General features: G+C 37.1%; 2 protein-coding genes across 6 annotated transcripts in view; both read left to right on the plus strand.

Annotated features, from left to right (window-relative positions):
- The window catches only part of sufu (suppressor of fused homolog (Drosophila)), a 40,349-nt gene extending 29,623 nt beyond the window's left edge, over positions 1–10,726 (plus strand). For 2 of the 4 annotated variants that reach the window (XM_073919101.1, NM_201309.1), the window contains 5 exon segments: positions 1,057–1,095; positions 1,544–1,678; positions 6,756–6,894; positions 9,358–9,426; positions 9,521–10,726. In XM_073919101.1, coding sequence (XP_073775202.1) covers positions 1,057–1,095; positions 1,544–1,678; positions 6,756–6,894; positions 9,358–9,426; positions 9,521–9,610 — 472 coding nt within the window. In that variant the 3' untranslated portion in view covers positions 9,611–10,726. 4 annotated transcript variants of the gene reach the window in all.
- A 4,278-nt stretch (positions 10,727–15,004) lies between these two features.
- trim8a (tripartite motif containing 8a) overlaps positions 15,005–20,254 on the plus strand; it is a 51,240-nt gene continuing 45,990 nt past the window's right edge. Inside the window, exons 1-2 of one of the 2 annotated variants that reach the window (XM_009307145.5) lie at positions 15,005–16,125; positions 16,530–17,394. In XM_009307145.5, coding sequence (XP_009305420.1) covers positions 16,801–17,394 — 594 coding nt within the window. In that variant the 5' untranslated portion in view covers positions 15,005–16,125; positions 16,530–16,800. 2 annotated transcript variants of the gene reach the window in all.

Here is a 20,254-nt window from a genome sequence, read left to right on the forward strand (position 1 = left end):
TGTTGTACACCCTGACATGGCGCAGTAGAAAAGATATAGGAGAAAAGAGTCGTGTATATACTTTTTTTTCTGCACAAAAGTGTTCATGGAGCTTTGTATGATTACAGTCGAACCACTAAACTAATAGGTGAATTTTAATATTTGGGTGAAGTAATCGTTTAAGTAAACTGTATTGAACTTATCTCTCAGCATACGAGGATGTGAACACATGAACATGATCACCTCTAGAGCTGCTCTGATGGTCACTTCACCAGCATTTGTAGTTTACTTGAAAAGAACGATGGTCATATCATGAACACACAGGAACTTCAGAATCACCAATCAAAATAAAAGTTGAACATGTAGAAATTATAACTAAATTATGTGTAGGTCTGAAGATTGTTAATGCACTATTATATCAATTAATTAGACAAACGTTTTGATAATTTAAAAAGAGAAAACATGTTTGCTTTTTTAAAAGCAAGACTTATGTGCTTTTTTATAGAGATAAAAAAAGAGGCCGTCACTATGGCCAAAGTTTCATATTCAATAAGGAACATTTTTATGTTCATCGATATCATTATGGGCATTTAACTGTTATTGTATGGACCAGGGGTCACCAACCCTGTTCCTGGAGAGCTACCTTCCTGCACATTTCAGTTGCAACCCTGACCAAACACACCTGTTTGTAATTATCAAGTACTGCTTTAGGTTTGTTTGATCAGTTTTGGGACTGATTTCTGCAGGAAGGTAGCTCTCCAGGAACAGGGTTGGTGACCCTGGGTATGGACATTTACCTTTTTTCAAGACTACCATTCATCAACTTTGAATCAGTTCCTATGTGGTTTATGCAATCAGTTAACTTTTTCCTTTTTCTTACTGTAGCGACTATATTACCATAATCAAATATGCATATGCGTAACAGACCTCTTTCAGCCTTTTAATAGAGGGAAATTTGTCTTTTTTTCTGTTCTAAAAGGCTGTTAAAAGAATAAAATTGATTTGCTAGTTGCCAGTAGTGGTAAATGCTTTTATTCAGTTTGCTGTGGTACAAATCTGCACCTAATTTCTCCATAGACAATCAGTTGGACATTTCCAGACCCAGCAGATATCAAGGTAAGAGCCAACTACGAGTGAAACTGAAACTATTTCTTCAGCAAATGGGCTTTGGAGACAGTTCTTTATTCAACACTGAAAATGGGTGTTCAGAACAGTGTCTGAAAGTTACGTTTAGTTAGAACATTAAAACACAAAAGATTTACTCATTTACAGTGGACTCGAAACATTGTTGGACATATAAGCTACCAATCAATCAATATCATTGTTCTCAGATCGGGTTCATAGTTAATGAATGTGGATTCTCTGAAAAATGACCTTAAGACCAAGAAATTGTTTGAAATAATAAAAACCCCGAAACAGCTTATTTGATATTTTTAACTAATGCAGTGACCTTTTATTTTAGTTCATTTGTGACTAAAGTGTCCAAATATACAGATCAGAGCCCAATTGGATAAATTGAACTGTTTGTTTTAGTTGATATTCTTCTCCCTCTTCTTTATCCCAGGAGTCGTAAGGACAGTCTGGAGAGCGAGAGCTCAGCTGCTATTGTCCCTCATGAGCTGGTCAGAACACGACAGCTAGAAAGTGTACACCTGAAGTTCAACCAGGAGTCTGGGACTCTTATCCCAATGTGCCTCAGGTAATACATAATCTGTAGTAGCCGTGTAACATTACACAGTGATAAATGTTCAGTGGCATTTCAACCTATTCAGCTTCTAGCAAAAAATTGAAGTGTAATGCTGCATTCACACCAGACGCGGAACGCGCATCAAGCGCGAGTGATTTACATGTTAAGTCAATGCAAACGTGCAAGAAGACATCCTGCGGCACGATAAACGTGAATGGCGCGATACGCGCGAATTGAGCGTTTTGCGCTTGATGCGCTTAACGCGCGAATCACTCGAGTTCGAAAATCTGAACTTCAGCAGACATTCGGGCCGCGTTAACCAATCAGAAGCTTGCTCTTGTTGGCCGTGATTGTGACGTAGAACCTGTTGATGGTGTCCCGGGGGAAATCCTCCAGGCGACATCGAAATTAAGTCATCAAACTGGGCTTGGCTCAGTCAGAAGCACCGCTGAAAGTGTCCGTCATCCAGGTTCAGTTTCTGGAGGAGTTTATGAGCTCACAGAGCTGGATGCACCTCTGAAAGGATGTAGTGGACTCAGACAGGACCCTTAACGTATCGACGCTATTTTTCAGTCTTCATAAAGCACATAAGCACTGTTATGTTTTAGATAAAATCCATGTTAGCCATTTAGCTATGAGGCTAGAGTCACTGGGCAGACAGAAGCCCTGCCCATCACGCAAATCCGCGTCTGTTTTGAAGTGAATTTGACGCGCGAGTGAAGCGAGTAAACGCAAATGGTCACGTGGTAATTTATGCGCGATTAGCGCGATTTTTTTTTTTCCGCGCGTTCCGCGTCTGGTGTGAACACAGCATAATAAACTGCTACAGTTTTAAGATTTGCATTTGCAACATCACAGTAAAGATGCCAACACTTAAGGAATCAGTAATTCATTGTTGATAATTCTTTAAATAAACATCTTATCTGTTTACTTATAAATAATGAAACAAGTAAATATTCAATCTGCCCAGTTGGTGGAATGAACTCCCTAACTGCATCAGAACGGCAGAGTCACTTGCTGTCTTTAAGAAACCACTAAAAACTCAACTATTTAGTCTCCACTTTCCTTCCTAATCTGCAATTGCCTCTCTGGCGATACCACTAACTACTCAAAAAAAAAAATAAATAAATAAATAAAACTTACATTACTAATGCTTTCCTTCTTAGACTTTACACACCTGAAACTTGCCTACAGCACTTACTCATTGTTGCTCTTCTAGTTGTGTAAATTGCTTCCTTGTCCTCATTTGTAAGTCGCTTTGAATAAAAGCGTCTGCTAAATGACTAAATGTAAATGTAAATTATTTATTTCAAGTGTATTTGGCAGGGACAGTGCACATTTATAAAACAGAAATGTACAATGTACCAGAATTAGCCAGTTAGAACTGATGGTAAAATATTCACCTTAAAAAATATAAAACAATTCATCAAAACATAATAAATACAAGCTTCAGAATGCAATCCCTAGAATAAAAACAATCCACCAAATGGTTGATTAAGCATGCATGTCTTTACCCTGCATAGTTTTGTGGTGCATGCAGCTTACTCACGAAACGACACACGTATACTAAAAGCTTGTTGTTGCGTTTTTGTTGTGCCACACTGCATCCGTTGCAAACAGCATTATGTCATCATTATTTGTAATGGATTAGCACATCATCTAAGACAGATGAAGTGAACTAATAGCTAAATGGCATAAGCCTTTGACACACTTACAGTAACAGACACAATTTGCTAACATGGACACACGAATGTAGCAGTTGACAGTGTTGTACACTTCAGATTGTGATTATTATATTTAATCATTAAGTGGTTCTTTTCACATACATGAAAAATGGCAAGAGGAATATAGGAGAAACTGCACAAATGATATTTCAAGAGATAAACCCAGGCGTGAATGAAAGAAACTTTATACATTTTATTTTTCAGACCAGGCATGACTAAACTGTTATACAGCTAGTTGCTGAATTAGGTGGCCTTCCTTTAATCTATTGAACGATGCTCCACCAATAACCACTGTCAAGGCTTCTTCACCATAAAGCATATTTTGTTAAAATGTAATTTTTTTTCCACTGGGCTGCTCACAGCGACCAGAGTTTGATGCCCGGCTCAAGGTCCTTTTGCCGATCAAGGTTTTGTCTGTAATCTCCACTGTTCTATCTTAATAAAGATGAAAAACCCCTAAAATAATTACTTTTATACTGAAAGTACTTTGCATGTTTTTAAAAATGTATCTGCAGGAAGAATGTAGTTTATTATATACTGACATGTAAAATCTTAAGATGTAAATGTTTTTAATGGGCCACGAAACCTCCCTCTTTTGGTTCAAGTCTACCTCAGAATTTTTTCAAAAAATGCTTCATGATGAGCAGAGCAGGGGAGAAGGAGGGGAGAGAACAACTGTTGTCAGTTAGTTCACAAAATGAGACATAAACCGTGAGGAGATGCATGATTTTATAGTTTACAAAGTTAAAATGCAAAGAAATTAACAGTAATTTAATAACCTGCTACATTTGTTATTTGTTATTTCATATACATATAACCACAAGTTATATCATCATAAAGATAATCATGTTTTGTATAAACGCTATGAATGAGGAGGACTTCTTTCCTCCTGAATCCCTGGGTTTGAATGCAGACACAGTAGAGCAGTGCAGAAGGTCTCTTGCCCTATCTATTTCAAACATTAGCCCTGCCGGTAATCTGGAGGGAGTTTAAACATAGGCGATGTGTCTAAATGGTAACAAACTCAATTTATAAAAGACAAAGTCCACCATTCTCTATTTTTCGTACAGCTCTCCCAGCAAAAATGCTTGATACACACAAACAGCTTTGCTGTATTGGCCTGGATGGCATCGCTGGAAAAAAACATGCAACAAACCCATTTAATCATAGAATCAAACACATGCGGACGCTTCACGAACGGGTAATTACTGCGAGCTATGCGCGGATGCCAGTCATTGGCTCCCACAACTTGGCTGGTCTGCCTTGCTTTCAGAAAGCCTGTGTTCTCATGAATAATTAAGAAGCCAGCTCTTCTCATAGGATAAGAAAACTTCGCTATGAATAATAATGAGAAACCAACGCGTCATCACTCCTCTAGCAGATTCACGCTACCTGTTTTGATCCCGCCGCAACAATTATTTTAAACCCGGAAGATGAAATTAGCGGACAAAAGCTCAAAATTGTTCCCTACAATTAAAGCCAACTTACTAATGTTTTCTTAATTGATTCTCAACACACCCAAATCTGTTAAAAAAAAAAAAAAAGTACTCGAGGTGTCTTGAACCTTTAATGTAAATGTTTGCGTTTTTGTATCGTCTCTTATTCATGTGTGAAGTTGTCTTATATAATTTGTTCTTTTCTACATTGATTTGACCATGAAATGTATAAAATTATATACAGTTGAAGTCAGAATGATTAGCCCCCCTTTTATTTTTCGATTTTTCTTTTTTAAATATTTCCCAAACGATGTTTAACAGAGCAAGGAAATTTTCACAGTATGTCTGATAATATTTTTCCTATTGGAGAAAGTCTTATTTGTTGACTTATTTCTTTTACTTCTGCTAGAATAAAAGCAGTTTAAAAAAAAAACATTTTAAGGTCATTTATTAGCCCCTTTAAGCATTTTTTTTTGATAGTCTACAGAACAAACTATCGATATACAATGATTTGCCTAATTACCCTAACCTACCTAGTTAAGCCTTTAAAAGTCACTTTAAGCTGTGTAGAAGTGTCTTAAAAATGTCTAGTAAAATATTATTTACTGTCATCAAGACAAAGATAAAATAAATCAGTTATTAGAAACGAGTTATTAAAACTATTATGTTCAGAAATGTGCTACAACATGCTACAACATGAAGTTGGGGAAAGATTAAACGGGGGGTAATAATTTGGTGGGCAAACAATTCTGACTTCAACTGTATGTGGCAATAAAAACAGAAAAAATTGTTATATTTAGTTATCAATTATTCTTTTTATTTCTTTGTTCATAGCTACCCAATCTGGCCAACATCCATACAATCACCAACAATCCATCAATAAATCCTCAATAAAACTTAACTTTTTATTTAAAAATGTCTTTTTTAAGTCCATTTATCACAATGGTTTAATTATTTTCCCTACAATAACATTCTCCATGTATTTACTGCTGAGGACACTGACTTGGACAGGCTGTTGGGCATACATTTAGTTTATTATAGTTTTTAAAACTTTTAAAACATTTGTCAAGTTTTATTTTTAAAGAAAGGTTATGTTGAAAAAAATGTATGTTTACTACTAGAGCTTGACACATTATTTAAAATATTTTGCTAAGAAATATGTAAAATATTTATTTTTTTAATATATTAATTTATTATTGTATCATCAAATGTATTAAATAATTATATTGTTTTTGATATGCAAATAAAAATCTTTTCCATCTGGGCCATTGGAAAAGCATTTAGCCCTGTCTTTAAAGTCTAAAATTTCATTCACAATGGTCTTAAAAATGTCTTAAGTATTAAATTTAACTTGGTGAAGCCTGCAGAAACCCTGTGATGCCTACAGTGAGTTGCATTGGTTATTTCGAAAAACCTGTATTGAATTTTTCCATGAATACCAGTACATTACACCCCTACACTGCGAGTAGTGGCATACCCGTATACATGACACTCACTTGCCATATATTGTGTCCAAATCCACTTTGCTGAGGTGTGAACTTTTTAACTTCAGGACGGCGCTCACGTTTCCTGATTTCACTCTAAAGTGAGAAGTACACACTGTTACTGTTGCTGTTTAAATCGCCAATACATTGGAGTTTTACAAACAAACCTAGCTCTCTGACGTGCCAACAGCTTTGATTTCACTGGCATGAACATAGCTGGATATGAGATTTATGTAATCTTCTTGTTTGGACAGAAATGGAGAGACATGGCTCACAGAGAAACCTTTGTTTAAAGTCCAAATGAGAGCAGGGAGAAAGTGAACGTCGGGTTTCTTATAGCTTTAGCCTTTGATATTTCCCGCTCGCTTTAACAGATACGACACTTATCATCATCATCTGTGTAAATGATTCATTTAGCTTTATTCCTTCTAACCTTTTCTTGTAGAGGTCGTCTGCTTCATGGCCGACATTTCACATTTAAAAGTATTAATGGAGACACGGCAATCACCTTCGTATCCACTGGGGTGGAAGGAGCATTTGCCACCGAAGAGCATCCGTATGCTGCGCACGGACCATGGCTACAGGTAACAGACTAGCATTATTAATATACCAATATACTCACAGCAAAGTGCTTTAAAAGATACTCGAGAAGGTTGAAATATGTGACGAGCTGTTTGTGTGCTAGTAAATGAAATTAGCCAGAATTAAGGGCATTAAAAAGTATTAAAAAGTAATAAACGTCATCTGATGGTATAAAATTTTCAAGTCCAATTTTTTAGATACATTTTCAATTTGAGTTAAGTGCAGGACTTCATTCTAAAATGTGTGGATTTATTTACGCAGCGCCTGCAGTTTAACTTACTGTGGTTTATTATGACACTTTTATCAATCATGTTTTCCTGCAATTGACAGCAAGAACAAACATAGAAGCATTGTCTGATTGACAAGCAGCATCTAACTATGTTCAAAAGAGTTTGAAATGCCAAATGGGTTGAATTTATACCCTATTTCGAAGGTAAAACATAGCCTAATAGGTAATACAGTGTGTGGGTGAGAGGGGGGCAGGGTTTCGATGTGGTCCAGTTATGTTGTGGTTCTGTGACTGCTGGTGTTGGTTGCAGTATGGTTAACAATTATGGCAGGTAAAGTAACTAGGTTAATTTTGATATAGTCAATTAGAAATTAATAATATTTTGTGCTCTTTTTGTGCGTTTGGGTGGGTTTTGGGCAGCTTTTGGGATGGAAAAAGTCTGCTATTTCTTTCTACTATCTATCGCTATATCTATATTACCAGGGCCGGCCCACAATAGTATCTGGATGCAGCATTTTTGATGCAAGCTGAGATTACATCACTCAGCAATGCAATGTCAGACACAATGCTGGGTTTGAAATTAACCTTTTTGCTTGGTAGCACCGGTGCTCCTTACTTTAAAAATGTAGGCGCATCAGCCAAAATTTAGTCGCACCCACCAATTATGAGCACCGTTACTACAAGTTTTATACAAACAGATTTATTGTATTTGAAATCAACACTAATCAAACTAACAAGTAAAAAAATAAATAAATTTATATATATATATATATATATATATATATATATATATATAAATATGCATATATATATATATATATATATATATATATATATATATATATATATATATATATAAATATGCAAGCGTGAAAAAAATATGTCTAAACTAAATCCTGTTATCACAAGAAAATATATTTTTCTAACTTAACTGAGTGACCAAAGCATACACGGAGCGCTCACCGGCCCTGCACACACTGCTTGAATGAATGAATCTGTTAACGGTATAACTGTGCTGTTCTCACAAGTGCTTTCTGATATTGCACTGATGCTTTTGACACATACTGTACCTTATTATATGCATACGTCATGTTACTCAGTGCAAGTCTGTGATGGTGTACGTGGTGTTAAATTTAACATATAGCTGCCCCTTGCACGGCGGACAGCATCTGCCGATTATATGAAGGATTAAACAAGCTCTCGTGCTAGATGTGGCAAACAGTTACCTGAAAACTCCATGCCACAGACTTTTCATAGCGGACTTGAAGCCAACGGAAGTCTTTTATCCACTCTTCGAAAAGTGTAGGTAGTATATTAAGCACATGGCGACTAGTAAGATGTGTCATTATTTAGAACTTTAGATGCCATGGTTTCTAAAACGAAATCTGTCAGCGTCATCTTCATTCTCATCTTCAGCGCTTTACAGTTTTTCGTGGTAGTAGCTCTCTCTGTCATCCCAAGCAAGAAGGCGCTGACTGAGTGATTGACAGCTGATTTTAACCAATCATTTGCGTTCAGTGCTAGAGCAGTGGTGGGCCAATAAGAAGAGTGCGAAGGCGGGCAAGCATTACGCACTTGGATTTTACTGCAGCAAGTCAACATGACAACTGTTTTAAACCATTCCTGAGCGCTGCATTTTGCGTTTCAAGTGCAGACAAAGTGCTTAAAGATGCATTCTGTGTGAATTTCTTCCCGAATCCGTGCATGTGGTAAACATTTTACAGTAAAAGCTGGTCGCACACAACAATTTTTAGCACTCGCACAAGTGCTCCAAAATATATTTTGAGGTTGCACAAGTAAAATTTCGGGCGCATATGCGACCACAATGGTCGCAATTTCGAGCCCTGCAATGCACTTAATGGAGTGAGTGACGTCACTGTGATGGGTAGAGTTAGGGGTGGGGTTAGGTGAGCGGATAAAGCATTGGATGCAGCTCAGATTGCACTGCACAGAGTCTGCAGCCAGACCCCTCTCTCGGCCCGTGGCATAGGTAGTATAGGCAAATGCTAGGGCGCTGTACAACCAGGGGGCCCCAGAAAAGAGGCAATTAAAAAAAGTAACTTCCACTATTCTTAAAACTATGGTATTACTTCAGAAAGGAATAAGCCCACATTAATTTAGCTGCATAGTGCAAAGCCTACTACTAATAATAATATCGCCTAAGTCATATTTTGGGGCCTAAAAATGCAGCATTGTTCCACCATTAAACTTTTTTTTTCTGACTTCTTTTATTTAGATATTACTTACTGAGGAGTTTGTAGAGCAGATGCTAGCAGAGGTTCAGGATTTGAGCACCCGTGATGTGGTAAGGTGTTTTCCCTGTACCTCACGTTACCATATTTCACTATGTTTTGTAAACTTCTTAAAAAGCTGTATATCTGTTTTCCCCCTTCACCCAGTGTAAGCTGCCGAAAGAGTACAGCTGGCCTGATAAGAAGCTAAAGATCTCAGTCCTGCCAGACACTGTGTTTGACAGCCCGCTGCAATAAGACTCACTGTGCCTGATTACAAACCCACAAACTCTTTTGCCTACAGACAGCTGAAGGAAACAGACACTCTTGTCCCAGAGAGCATCGTAGATGATTGCACAAGACAGAACATTTTATAAATGTGCTACATTTTGTATTGTGTCCATTATACCACTTGTCTTTGTGTGGGTCTACCTATTCAATCCTAATTGTGTTTCTTGTCTCAGTTTCAAAAGACGTGCTATGTATTTCTTGTTGAAATTTTAGCAGCACAAGACAACGTGCAAGCACTGGTGCCTTTATTTACCCTGGAGTGTCATGTTGAGATAAAAATCACCTTTCTTAAAGGAACAGTTCACCCAGAAATCAAACAGGCGTCATTTACTCACACTTAACTTGTTCCAAACCTGGCCTCTCGTCTTTTCATATTGTTTTTCTGGATGTCAAAACTACCGGTTTTCAACAGTCTTCACTGCTGTTTTGTGTTCAACAGAATATTAGAAAGACTAAACAGTTTGGAGCCACTTTTGAGAGTGAGTAAATAGTTATTTTTGGGTGAACTGTCCTTTTAAAGTCCTGCTTGTAATGTGAAGGTAAGCATACTACAATGTTTATATATAAACACCAAGTCTGAGTATCTGGTTTTGCTCAACTTACCTATTTAAAACCCAGTAGTGCCTATTAAATGATGATCATCTTTCATAAGGGCTTTAACTGTTCACCAGTAGGTGGTTAGTCAGTTCACCTACACAATACCAAAGCCTGTACATTATGTGTAGTTACATACAACGTGCAAAGTAACATGATGAGGAGCATGAAATTGCTTTTTTTTTGTTGTTCTTTTAAACAATTTCACTTGTATTAAACTTAATCTCCTTTGACATTTTGATTGCATTCCAAGCCTCCTTATAGGAAAGCAAACTAACTGGTTTCTGAATGGCAGTCAATTTCTCTGAATGCGTGGTTGTCGTTTTTGGGATATGTGCTCAATATTTTAGGTCAAAGTGTATAAAAGAACCTCTATTAGTGCTTTTCAAAGATGAATTTAATTAGAGTGTACTGACATATTTTGTTTTTAAATCACTACACTGCCTGTGGTTTTGTTACCTTTAAGTGCATTAAAGTTATTTACATAAATCAAGGTGTTTGTGTTCATTTTAACTGCGCAGGCTGAAAGCTGAACACAGTTGCTGCTTATTTGTCGACTGCACATCCATGCTAATCTCCTGTTCCAGCAAATCCTAGTGCTGCTCTTGAATTGAGATCTGGTGACTGGGGGTCATTTGAGCACAGTGAACTTGGGGTCATGCTCAAGAAAACAATTTTAGTTGTTGGAGTTTTGTGATACGGTGTGTTATCCTGCTGGAAGCAACATCTCAAGATGTGAACACTGTGGTGGACGTGATCAGCTACAGTACTCAGGTAGACTTTGGTGGCGTTTAAACAACACAACTAACAGCGCCAAAGTGTGCCTATTAAAAACTCTTACCCTGACAGCAGCTTGAGCCATTGATACAAGGCTAGATGGATCTATATCTGTTTTAATTACACCTATTTCGTCATATACATCGTTTCTGTTTATCCCTACCGGTGATTTGATAGATTTCTCTGTTTATTTTCATTCCTGTTGGTTAATTCTAGTTTAAACTTGGGCATAAAAAAGAAAAAACGTGGACAATGTTTCCACTTTGTATTGTTATAAAGCACATTTTAAAAAGATGGTCCTACGTTTTATTAGGGGGATGTTACGGGTCCTGGCTGCGGACCTCATGGGCAGATTACCTGAAATATCAAAAGAAACAAAATCACATTGAGACTTCAGTGTCTTTCCCCCAGGCGCAGCTTAGTAGCATCTGTTTATTAACAGTCATATTACAGCAAAAATATCCTCACAAATTATGTTTCATTTAATTAAACATGCAGCTTTGTTCTCTTTGTTTTTCTCTTTTTACAACAATGAAGTCTTCAATAACTAACACAGTGTACTCTCTCATCATAACACAAAAATATACCTTCTGTATTTTTATCAGTAGGACACAGAATACACTTTAAATTCTTTGTCAACCATCTATTTAATTTTTTTTTTCTCTGTAAACACCTTAATTTATAACCATTTACCATAAAACTACTAAACTCACAGAACAATCACGTGTCTATTTGTATGATTTAAACTGTAACAGTTACACTTGACACCAATTAACAATGTTGCTCTCTCATAAACTTTAATCATTAACAAATATATAACCAATATACACAAATAATAAGTCACTTTCTGTTCAATTATCACATACTAAGTAAAATACATAATAATTGTAATTGGAACCTTATGAAATTCAAAAATAGTCACATTAAGCTTTCACCGGAAGTTTATCATTGGCTGAAAAACACTATCTGCATATAGCCTATTCTCTTTTGACCCCTGTCATCAAGGCATCTTTTAAAAAAGATCTGACACTTCTGTGTGTGAAGTTTTCTGTGAACCTTAAAAACAATTGTGCCTGGAAAAACCCAGTAGATCAGCAGTTACTCAGTCTGTTTGGTAACATCAATCATGATACTTTTAAATCATCATAATATGTCAAATCTGATGGTCAATTTAAACTTTAGCAATCCATGCCCAAATGCGATGAGCTACTGCCATGTGATTGGATTATTAAATGTGTGTGGAAACAAGCTGTTAAAAAGTTATACCTAATACACTAGACGTCAAATATATTTCAGGCTCCTTTTTATATTATTTTATTATGGCAACTCATGAACCTAATACTATTACTAAGCAAGTCAACAAACCTGTGTTTGACATTTTGCAATTACGTCTTGTATTGAGACGCTGTTTCTTTAATATGCCAATGTAAATGTCCTGTTTGTAATTAACAGCACTCTAGTGGGCTGTTAAAATACTGATTAGTAGATTCAAACCGAGCTGTTTTGTATTAAAGCTGTAATTTATTTAGATTTCACTTGTTCTAAATGTACACTGGGTTTATTCTTCTGTTGAATACACTCAAAAATGATTCCTGCTGTTAGTTCAAATAACTTGTTTAAAATGAGCTGAAACAACACAACTCTTGTCATTTCTTTAGCCACTCTATTTGTTTTATGTAGTTCCCGGCATGCTTTGCGTGGGGTTGAATTAGGAGAGGGAAATGTTGACAATAAAAGTAATCTTAATTGTTTAAAGTCAATAGAAAGATTTGAAATTGAAGAGTTGAATCTCCACTTCAATTGGAAGATTTTCATGTAATAGTTTTGAGATTACCACCTTTCAGAAACACTCATGCTTTTGGTGTTGGCAGCTTAACTAGCAAAACTGCAGTTTGTTGCTTTGCTCAATGAGCAATAACTGTCCCAAAATTAGTTTAGAGATCAGTCTCAAACAACTGTAAATGTAACTCATGAAAATATGCTTAAAAATGGCTCTTTTAGTTCATTTAGGATATAGCTTCAACTAAAAATTTACAACACATAATAGACATACATGATATTATCAGATCTTTAAGTTTAATACAAATGTATCAGACCAACTCAATTGCATTTAATTGTGTAAATAGTTTTTTAGTTGCTACACAAATTTGATGGATGGAAATCCTGCCCTCAACTAAATTGAGTTCATCCAATGAGTTTTGAGTGTACACAAGATTTGATTTGAAAATTTTGATAACAAAAGAGTTGATTATAACTGACAAGGGATGGCCAAGGGACACAAGCAGTGAAAATATTGTCTGGTTACCAACATTTCTCAATATATCTTTTTAACAGATAGTTTACTCAAAGCTAAGATTACTTTCACTATTTACCTAGCTTTTACTTGCGTCAAACCTTTATTACACTAAAGAAAATATTTTGGAGAAAGCTGACAAACATTGACTTCCATAGTATTTGTTATTCCTACTATGGAAGTCAATGGTTGCAGGATTTCAAGCTTTCTCCAAAATATCCTCTTTAATGTTTATTAAAATAAAAAAGTCATAAAATTGTGGAACCCCTTAAGGCAAATAGAGAGTGAAATTACATTTTTGGTGTGAACTATGCATTTAAAATAAAACAATAAACATTTTTACCATGAGTTTCAGTTTATATTATTAATAATTTTACAACATTTTGTCTGTACTTAATAAAAAGGTATAATTTAAGATGCTACTGTACATTTATTCAACTGTTTTATACTGTGTTTTTAAATGAATTGCTAAATATCCATGCTTCTGTGACACTGCCAGTCCTGCGCCTTCCATCCCGCACCAGGCTGATATCGAACCAGCATCCTTCCGCATGGGAGTCGGTTGCTCTAACAAGGAGGCTAAAGACCATGGCCTCTGGTACAGTCGCTAGAGCACCTTTGGAGATCTGAGAAGTGATGTTTACCTGCACAGCACTTACTAGCTGGCCTCGATTACATGTTCCAGTAATTCTTAAGTCATCGCTAATAATAATGCAGTATTTACTGAAAAACCCTGAGTTTTAAGGAGCACCTATTTTACTGCTTTTACAAGATGTAAGATAAGCCTTTGGTGTCTCCAGAATGTTTCTGTAAAGTTTCAGCTGAAAATACCCATCAGATTATTTATTATAGCCTCCAAAATCTGCCTTTTTTGCTGAGTATACTGTAGAAGTTGTTTTTTTTTTGTTTTTTTGTGACTTTAAATGCAAATCAGCTCCTTCTCCCCACCCACCGCTCTGACGTGCATGTCTGTTTTTCATCATCATGCGTTACATCAGATAAACAGCAGTCGGTGATTGAGATCAACACAGATAAAACTGAAGAGGCCACTAGTCAAAAATATGACGTAAGTTTATATAATGAGTTTGTGGTGGAGTTTCTGAAATGATAAGTCTTACACAAATGCACTTTGCAAACACACACACACACACACACACATTAGCATTTACCGATGTCGGACGGCCATGGTGATTATATCGGTTAAGAATTACATAGCGATTTTACTCTCTTTATTACGAACATGCAGTTTTAAAACATTTTAAACATATAAAAATCACAGAGCTGTAAAAAATATTTCAATCCCAGTTTATTTGCAAAATGTTCTGTGGAAATGTGTATATATGTTATTATAGAAACACAGTGCCTGTCAATCGATTCGGTGGGTGAGGAAAACCACACAAATCCCTCAAAATCACTGGGATTTGGGTCCAATTTTAACATCAGGAAAAATAGAGACTCCTTTAAAAAAGAGACTTGTTGGCTTTATATCACTCTAAAATGACAGTGGACACACTATAACCACACACAGTTCTGTCCAATCAGCTTATAAAAGTTGATTTTCATCATTACATACCCTTTAACATAGGAGAGGTCAGGCACAAAACTAGAGGCATGTCCCTTTAATTCATACCCCACCCCCATTGATGAGCTCCTCCCTCTTTAATGTATCAAGTCGGCGCAGATCACGTGACTCTGGAAGGGGGAGTATGTGAACTGTATCCTGAGTTGCAGTCCTGTGCCTGCATTCCTCTCATCTAGGATTTGCTTGAAAGGAGAAAAAAATCATAAATAATAACAGACGCAGATTGGAATACGGCGCGGAAGCATCTGTTTTTAATCAGGAGTAACGTTTTAAAGGGACGCGATACCCCTGGACCATCGCAGGACCGGATCTTTTTTTGCGCTTTACGTGAAGCGCCTGTATAAAGGGCACACAAATGAGAGGAAAAGTAAATAGATACGTCGTTTTTAATTCGCGTTAAACAGGAAAACAAGATGGCTGATGAGCGATAACAACGGCCAAACGATATCGTCTCCTTTAAGCGCAACAAAGGTATCTGGCTTTAATACATGAATATTTTAGGCGAGTTCGCTTCAGCACCGTAAAATACATGACATTAGGCACTAAAAAATGAACGCAATCCGCCTCTGCTAAGTGCAGACAGGTAAACATGGACCGGGTTCGCGTGATGGATCAGTCTATAATGTTTAACCAACACAGATAGCGAGAAAATAGCTTTGACAGCGATACGATCTGGCTTTAACGCTACGGGAGCATGTTGGCATACATAAATACGCGTCGATTGTGTGTTCATTCAAAGTCGCGTCACGGTAATAGATAAACAGGCTTTCTGGCTTTACCGGCTGCTTTCTTGACAGTTGTACGAGACCGAAATCCTACCGATATATATAGTGTTACGCGAGAGGCTCGGGTCTACTTTATTATAATTCCAGCAGGGCAAATGTCATGTGCCCCGGGCTCAAATCAGATGCGTGATCGGCAAATGACTGTCCATCTGCTTACGAAAGGACGATTTCGGTGCTTCGCGAACTTGTGGCGTCATCCCTTTTCCTGTTTTAAACTTAGCGAATGACTACATGCTTCCGATCCGACAAAACCACATTTTCATTTGGATTTGACTGGTCTTATCTTGACCGACACCGGCTTTTAGAGCACGCCAGAGCCTTTGACTAGTAGTTTGGTTGTCTTTCAGCGGATACTCAAGCATCTGGATTTACACAAGACTCATGCGTATTAGATACTTTTACTGGAATATGGACTCGTTTAGGCTATTGGATCGATGAAGAATATTCACAGGTAACTCTTCTTTAATTTATTGGTACGTTATATATATATATATATATATATATATATATATATATATATATATATATATATATATATATATATATATATATTAATAGTCTCGAAATTGAAAAAAATATGTGGCTTGAAATGTAAAGCCCAAAACATTCGGTCACAATAGCTTCGTTAATTAAATAACTATAATTATACATGAGGTAAAATTATTCATAATGCTTATTATATTTTTATTATTGTGATTGAGTTATTAACTACCACTATGGTGACTAAATAGTCAGTGATTTTTTTTATTGAGGTGGATCTTTTTTCTTATGTACGTGAAACAATTATTAACCAACTTAATGAATGATTTATAACAAACTTAACTAATAATGTTCTTTTTTCTTCAATCAATTTAGTAACTTATCTGTACATTGAGAAGAAGCACAAGTCTTGAATCCGAGCGCTGATTGTCAGACTCACGCCCGGCTGTGGTATTTGGTTGCTGACTAACTTTTGCCAGGAACACAAACGCTCCCTGGGCATGCTTGGTTCTGATCAACAGCTGTTTCTCTGTGGCTTCTGTGCTCGCATGGCCTTCATTAACTGACCAAACATCTGGATCTATACATGGAGGCGTCGCGAGAATGAGCGAAACCTTGTAAAGCTCGCGGATCAACTCAAAGCTGGATGTCTGATCAAATGGCGGAGATGGCGGAGAGCTGGCGGAACTGCTTTGAGGAGGAACTCATTTGTCCCATTTGTTTGCATGTGTTCGTGGAGCCAGTGCAGCTGCCGTGCAAGCACAACTTCTGCCGGGGCTGCATCAGCGAGGCCTGGGCCAAAGACGCGGCCAATGTGCGCTGCCCGGAGTGCAACCACGCGTACAGCCAGAAACCAAACCTGGAGAAAAACATCAAGCTGAACAATATCGTGGAGAAGTTCAACGCGCTGAACGTCGAGAAAGCACCGTCTGTGTTGCATTGCATCCTCTGTCGGCGAGGCCCTCCACTTCAAGCGCAGAAAGTGTGCCTTCGTTGTAATGCACCTTGCTGCCAGTCCCACATCCAGACGCACCTCCAGCAGCCCTGTCCGGCACCTGGGCATCTGCTGGTGGCCACTGAGGAGGTCCGGGCCTGGAGCTGCCCGCACCACGACGAGTACAGGCTGTATCACTGCGATGTGGAGCAGGTGTCGGTCTGCAAGTACTGCTGCTTTTCCAGATGTGCGCCCAATCACGGCCATGCGGTGTGCGACGTGGAAGTGCGACGTAATGACATCAGGGTGAGTGCCTTTGCTTTGAACTTCACTCTTCACTCCGCCAACATCAGGAATTAGAGCCAACAGTTCATTTTTGACATGTCCCAGCAAGCATTTTTTGTCTTTGAAAGATGTCTATTAGAAGTCTAAACATAGTCGTCTTGACTAAAACAAGGCTAAATTTGGGCTGTCAGTGAAAATCTAATAGACATCTAAGATTAACTCAAAACTAGACTATTCATCGAATAAACAGAAATAAATAACTACACATATAAACTCTGTCTATTTGACAACTAGTCTAGTTTTGGGCTATTCTTGGATGTCTATTAGATTTTCACTGAAAGTCCAAGTTTAGCCTTGCTTTAGCCAAGCTGTCTACATTTAGATGTCTATTAAACACAAAACATTTTTCTGGTCTGATGCATACTGTGGATTTAAGATATTATTTACCTGTCTAACTGGTTTACAGACCTGTAAATGCATGAGCCCCTATGAAACCCACTGTTAGCTATTATGTGCTAACATATTCAAATACATTGGTGGATTAAAATCCAGTGTGAATGTGCTGCAATAGTGATGAAATGTTGGTAGCAACAGATATTTATTTGTTTCAGAATGTAGAGGTAAAATGCAGAGGTTAATTTTCAGATTGCTTCCACAATTGTTTGATTGGATAAAAGGCAGCTGTCATTGAGGTAAAGCTGGGTTTTATGATCGTACATTCATTCATTTTTGATCGGTGACAATTAGACACAATCGCTATATTGTTTACCAGCTACTTTGAATATTGGGTCTGAAATCACATGTAAGTATGACTTCAAAACAACATTAGGACTTTTTAATTGACAGCGAACGATGTTGTACAATGAGTATGATTACATGGACACCAATAATCTGATTTTAATGCGATTAGGACAATACTCTAAGAGCAATTTTTGATTAATTTAATCTGATTAAAGTCATAATCGAACTAAACAGAAATGGAATTAAGACATGTGGAGTATGCTAATTTTAGTCGCATTTATGAAGTGCAGTACAGACCTGTAAACATCCTATTTAAACTATTAAAATCATTTAGGATCATCGCCACATTTTGTGACAGGATACATGGCTGTTTGATACTATTCTCTGCACCTATAGAGTTAGTAAAGGACCACAGACATCAGCATCATGAAATGCAGAGGTTTTTTACCCCCATATGGCGTGCGATATCAAATTCCATTTAAACTACACTCTTCCAGCACTTCATATTCCCATCCAATATCTCGTTTGTCATGGGGGGCATGCATGAAATGTTCCTGAATGAAAGTGAAAGTGCCAAACTGCAAGTAAAATCGACAAAACCAAAAATGAAACACTCAAAATTACATGAAACTCCTGAGAAAACATGGATAGCATGTAAAAACTGGATCATGAAAGGCAACATTCAAAAAGCAACTCATGTAAACAACTTAATCGTATTATTGTCTTATTCAGATTAAAGCAAATAATTTGATTACTGATGTCCATGTAAACATAGTCTTTGATAGTCATTGGCTGATGATAGAATTTCCCTATTTACAATTTGCTAACAATACTTGTCGAATATTATATTAATAAGGAGAAAGTCTGAATATGTAAAAATAAAAGCAACTTTACCCCGGTGCAGATGTCCGAGCGTGCAGTCGAAAGGGGCAGAGATTATATGGACTAAATGATTGGATAAATCTTGTATGCGTCATCTGAGAGAAGTCGTTCTTTTCATTGCAACATTGCAGCTCAGTTTATGTCCCGTCCTCACAACAAATGATTAAGGTCAATCTGCAGAAGCTTAATATCGTTTTGGCTTTTCATCCACATGGGACAAGTGTTGTTGGTGCCCTTAAACAAACATTTTGGATAATGGGTAACAAGAGGGGGGGAAATAATCTCAAAATGCCAACCTCACTTTTTGGAAATCATGACATCATGGTACCATGTGACCAGAAGGAAGAATCCCGTATATGAAAACTGGATTACAGAGCTGTGTTTGTGCTATGTTTATAAGCACTTTACAACAAAACCTTGTAACCGATATCAAACAGACAACCAGTGAAGACGCCTTAACAGTTACATACATCAGATATTTCTAAAGTCACCAGTGTCCTGTTTATATCTGAGTTATGAAGATGGACTTCATGTGCACGCTCGCTTTATTTAGGGTATTCTGCTTCTGTCTGTAGCTATATTTCCATCCACCTATTGTTATGTGCATGTTGGATCTTTAACGCCAAGATGCGCATAAGTTTTGAAAATGGGTGAACTTTTAACTTCAAACGCCACCACGTGTTTATTGCATGTCGGCATTTGTCATTTATTAAATTAAGTCATTTATTAAATTAAGCAAAGATTGACGGAGCTTCTCCTGCCTCAGCAAATTCTGTTTTTATTTTTGATGTTTGGCGTTAGTTAATCAGGAAGTGACGATTTAGTTTTCTTTGATTCATCGGATGGAAACGCTGCTTTATTCGCTTGTCTTTTATGCAGTATTCCTTTTTGTGCATAAAGTTAATTTGCATCTTTGGATGGAAACAAAGCTTAGTGTTTGTTTACAACTCCTCATCCAGGTGTGGCATATGCATTAATCTGTTTTAACCCAGTTTTCCCATTTCTACGTGGGCGCAGAGCTTTCTTGAAACGATGCGTGTATGGGCGTGAAACGACATAAGAGGCTTCATCCTTTGAATGTAATGAACTTTGAAGGTGTGTCCTACATAGTTCATGCACGCTAAACCAAACATTGTGAAATGAGTTGCCATTGATGAGCAGCAGTTACTTATAAATTGGACTTTTTTTCTAATGTTATATTTAAAAATATCAAAACAATACTTACACGTAACTGTGTAATTATGTACACTTGATACAC

Source organism: Danio rerio, chromosome 13 (assembly GCF_049306965.1).
Source record: "Danio rerio strain Tuebingen ecotype United States chromosome 13, GRCz12tu, whole genome shotgun sequence".
NCBI classification, from domain to species: Eukaryota; Metazoa; Chordata; class Actinopteri; order Cypriniformes; family Danionidae; genus Danio; species Danio rerio.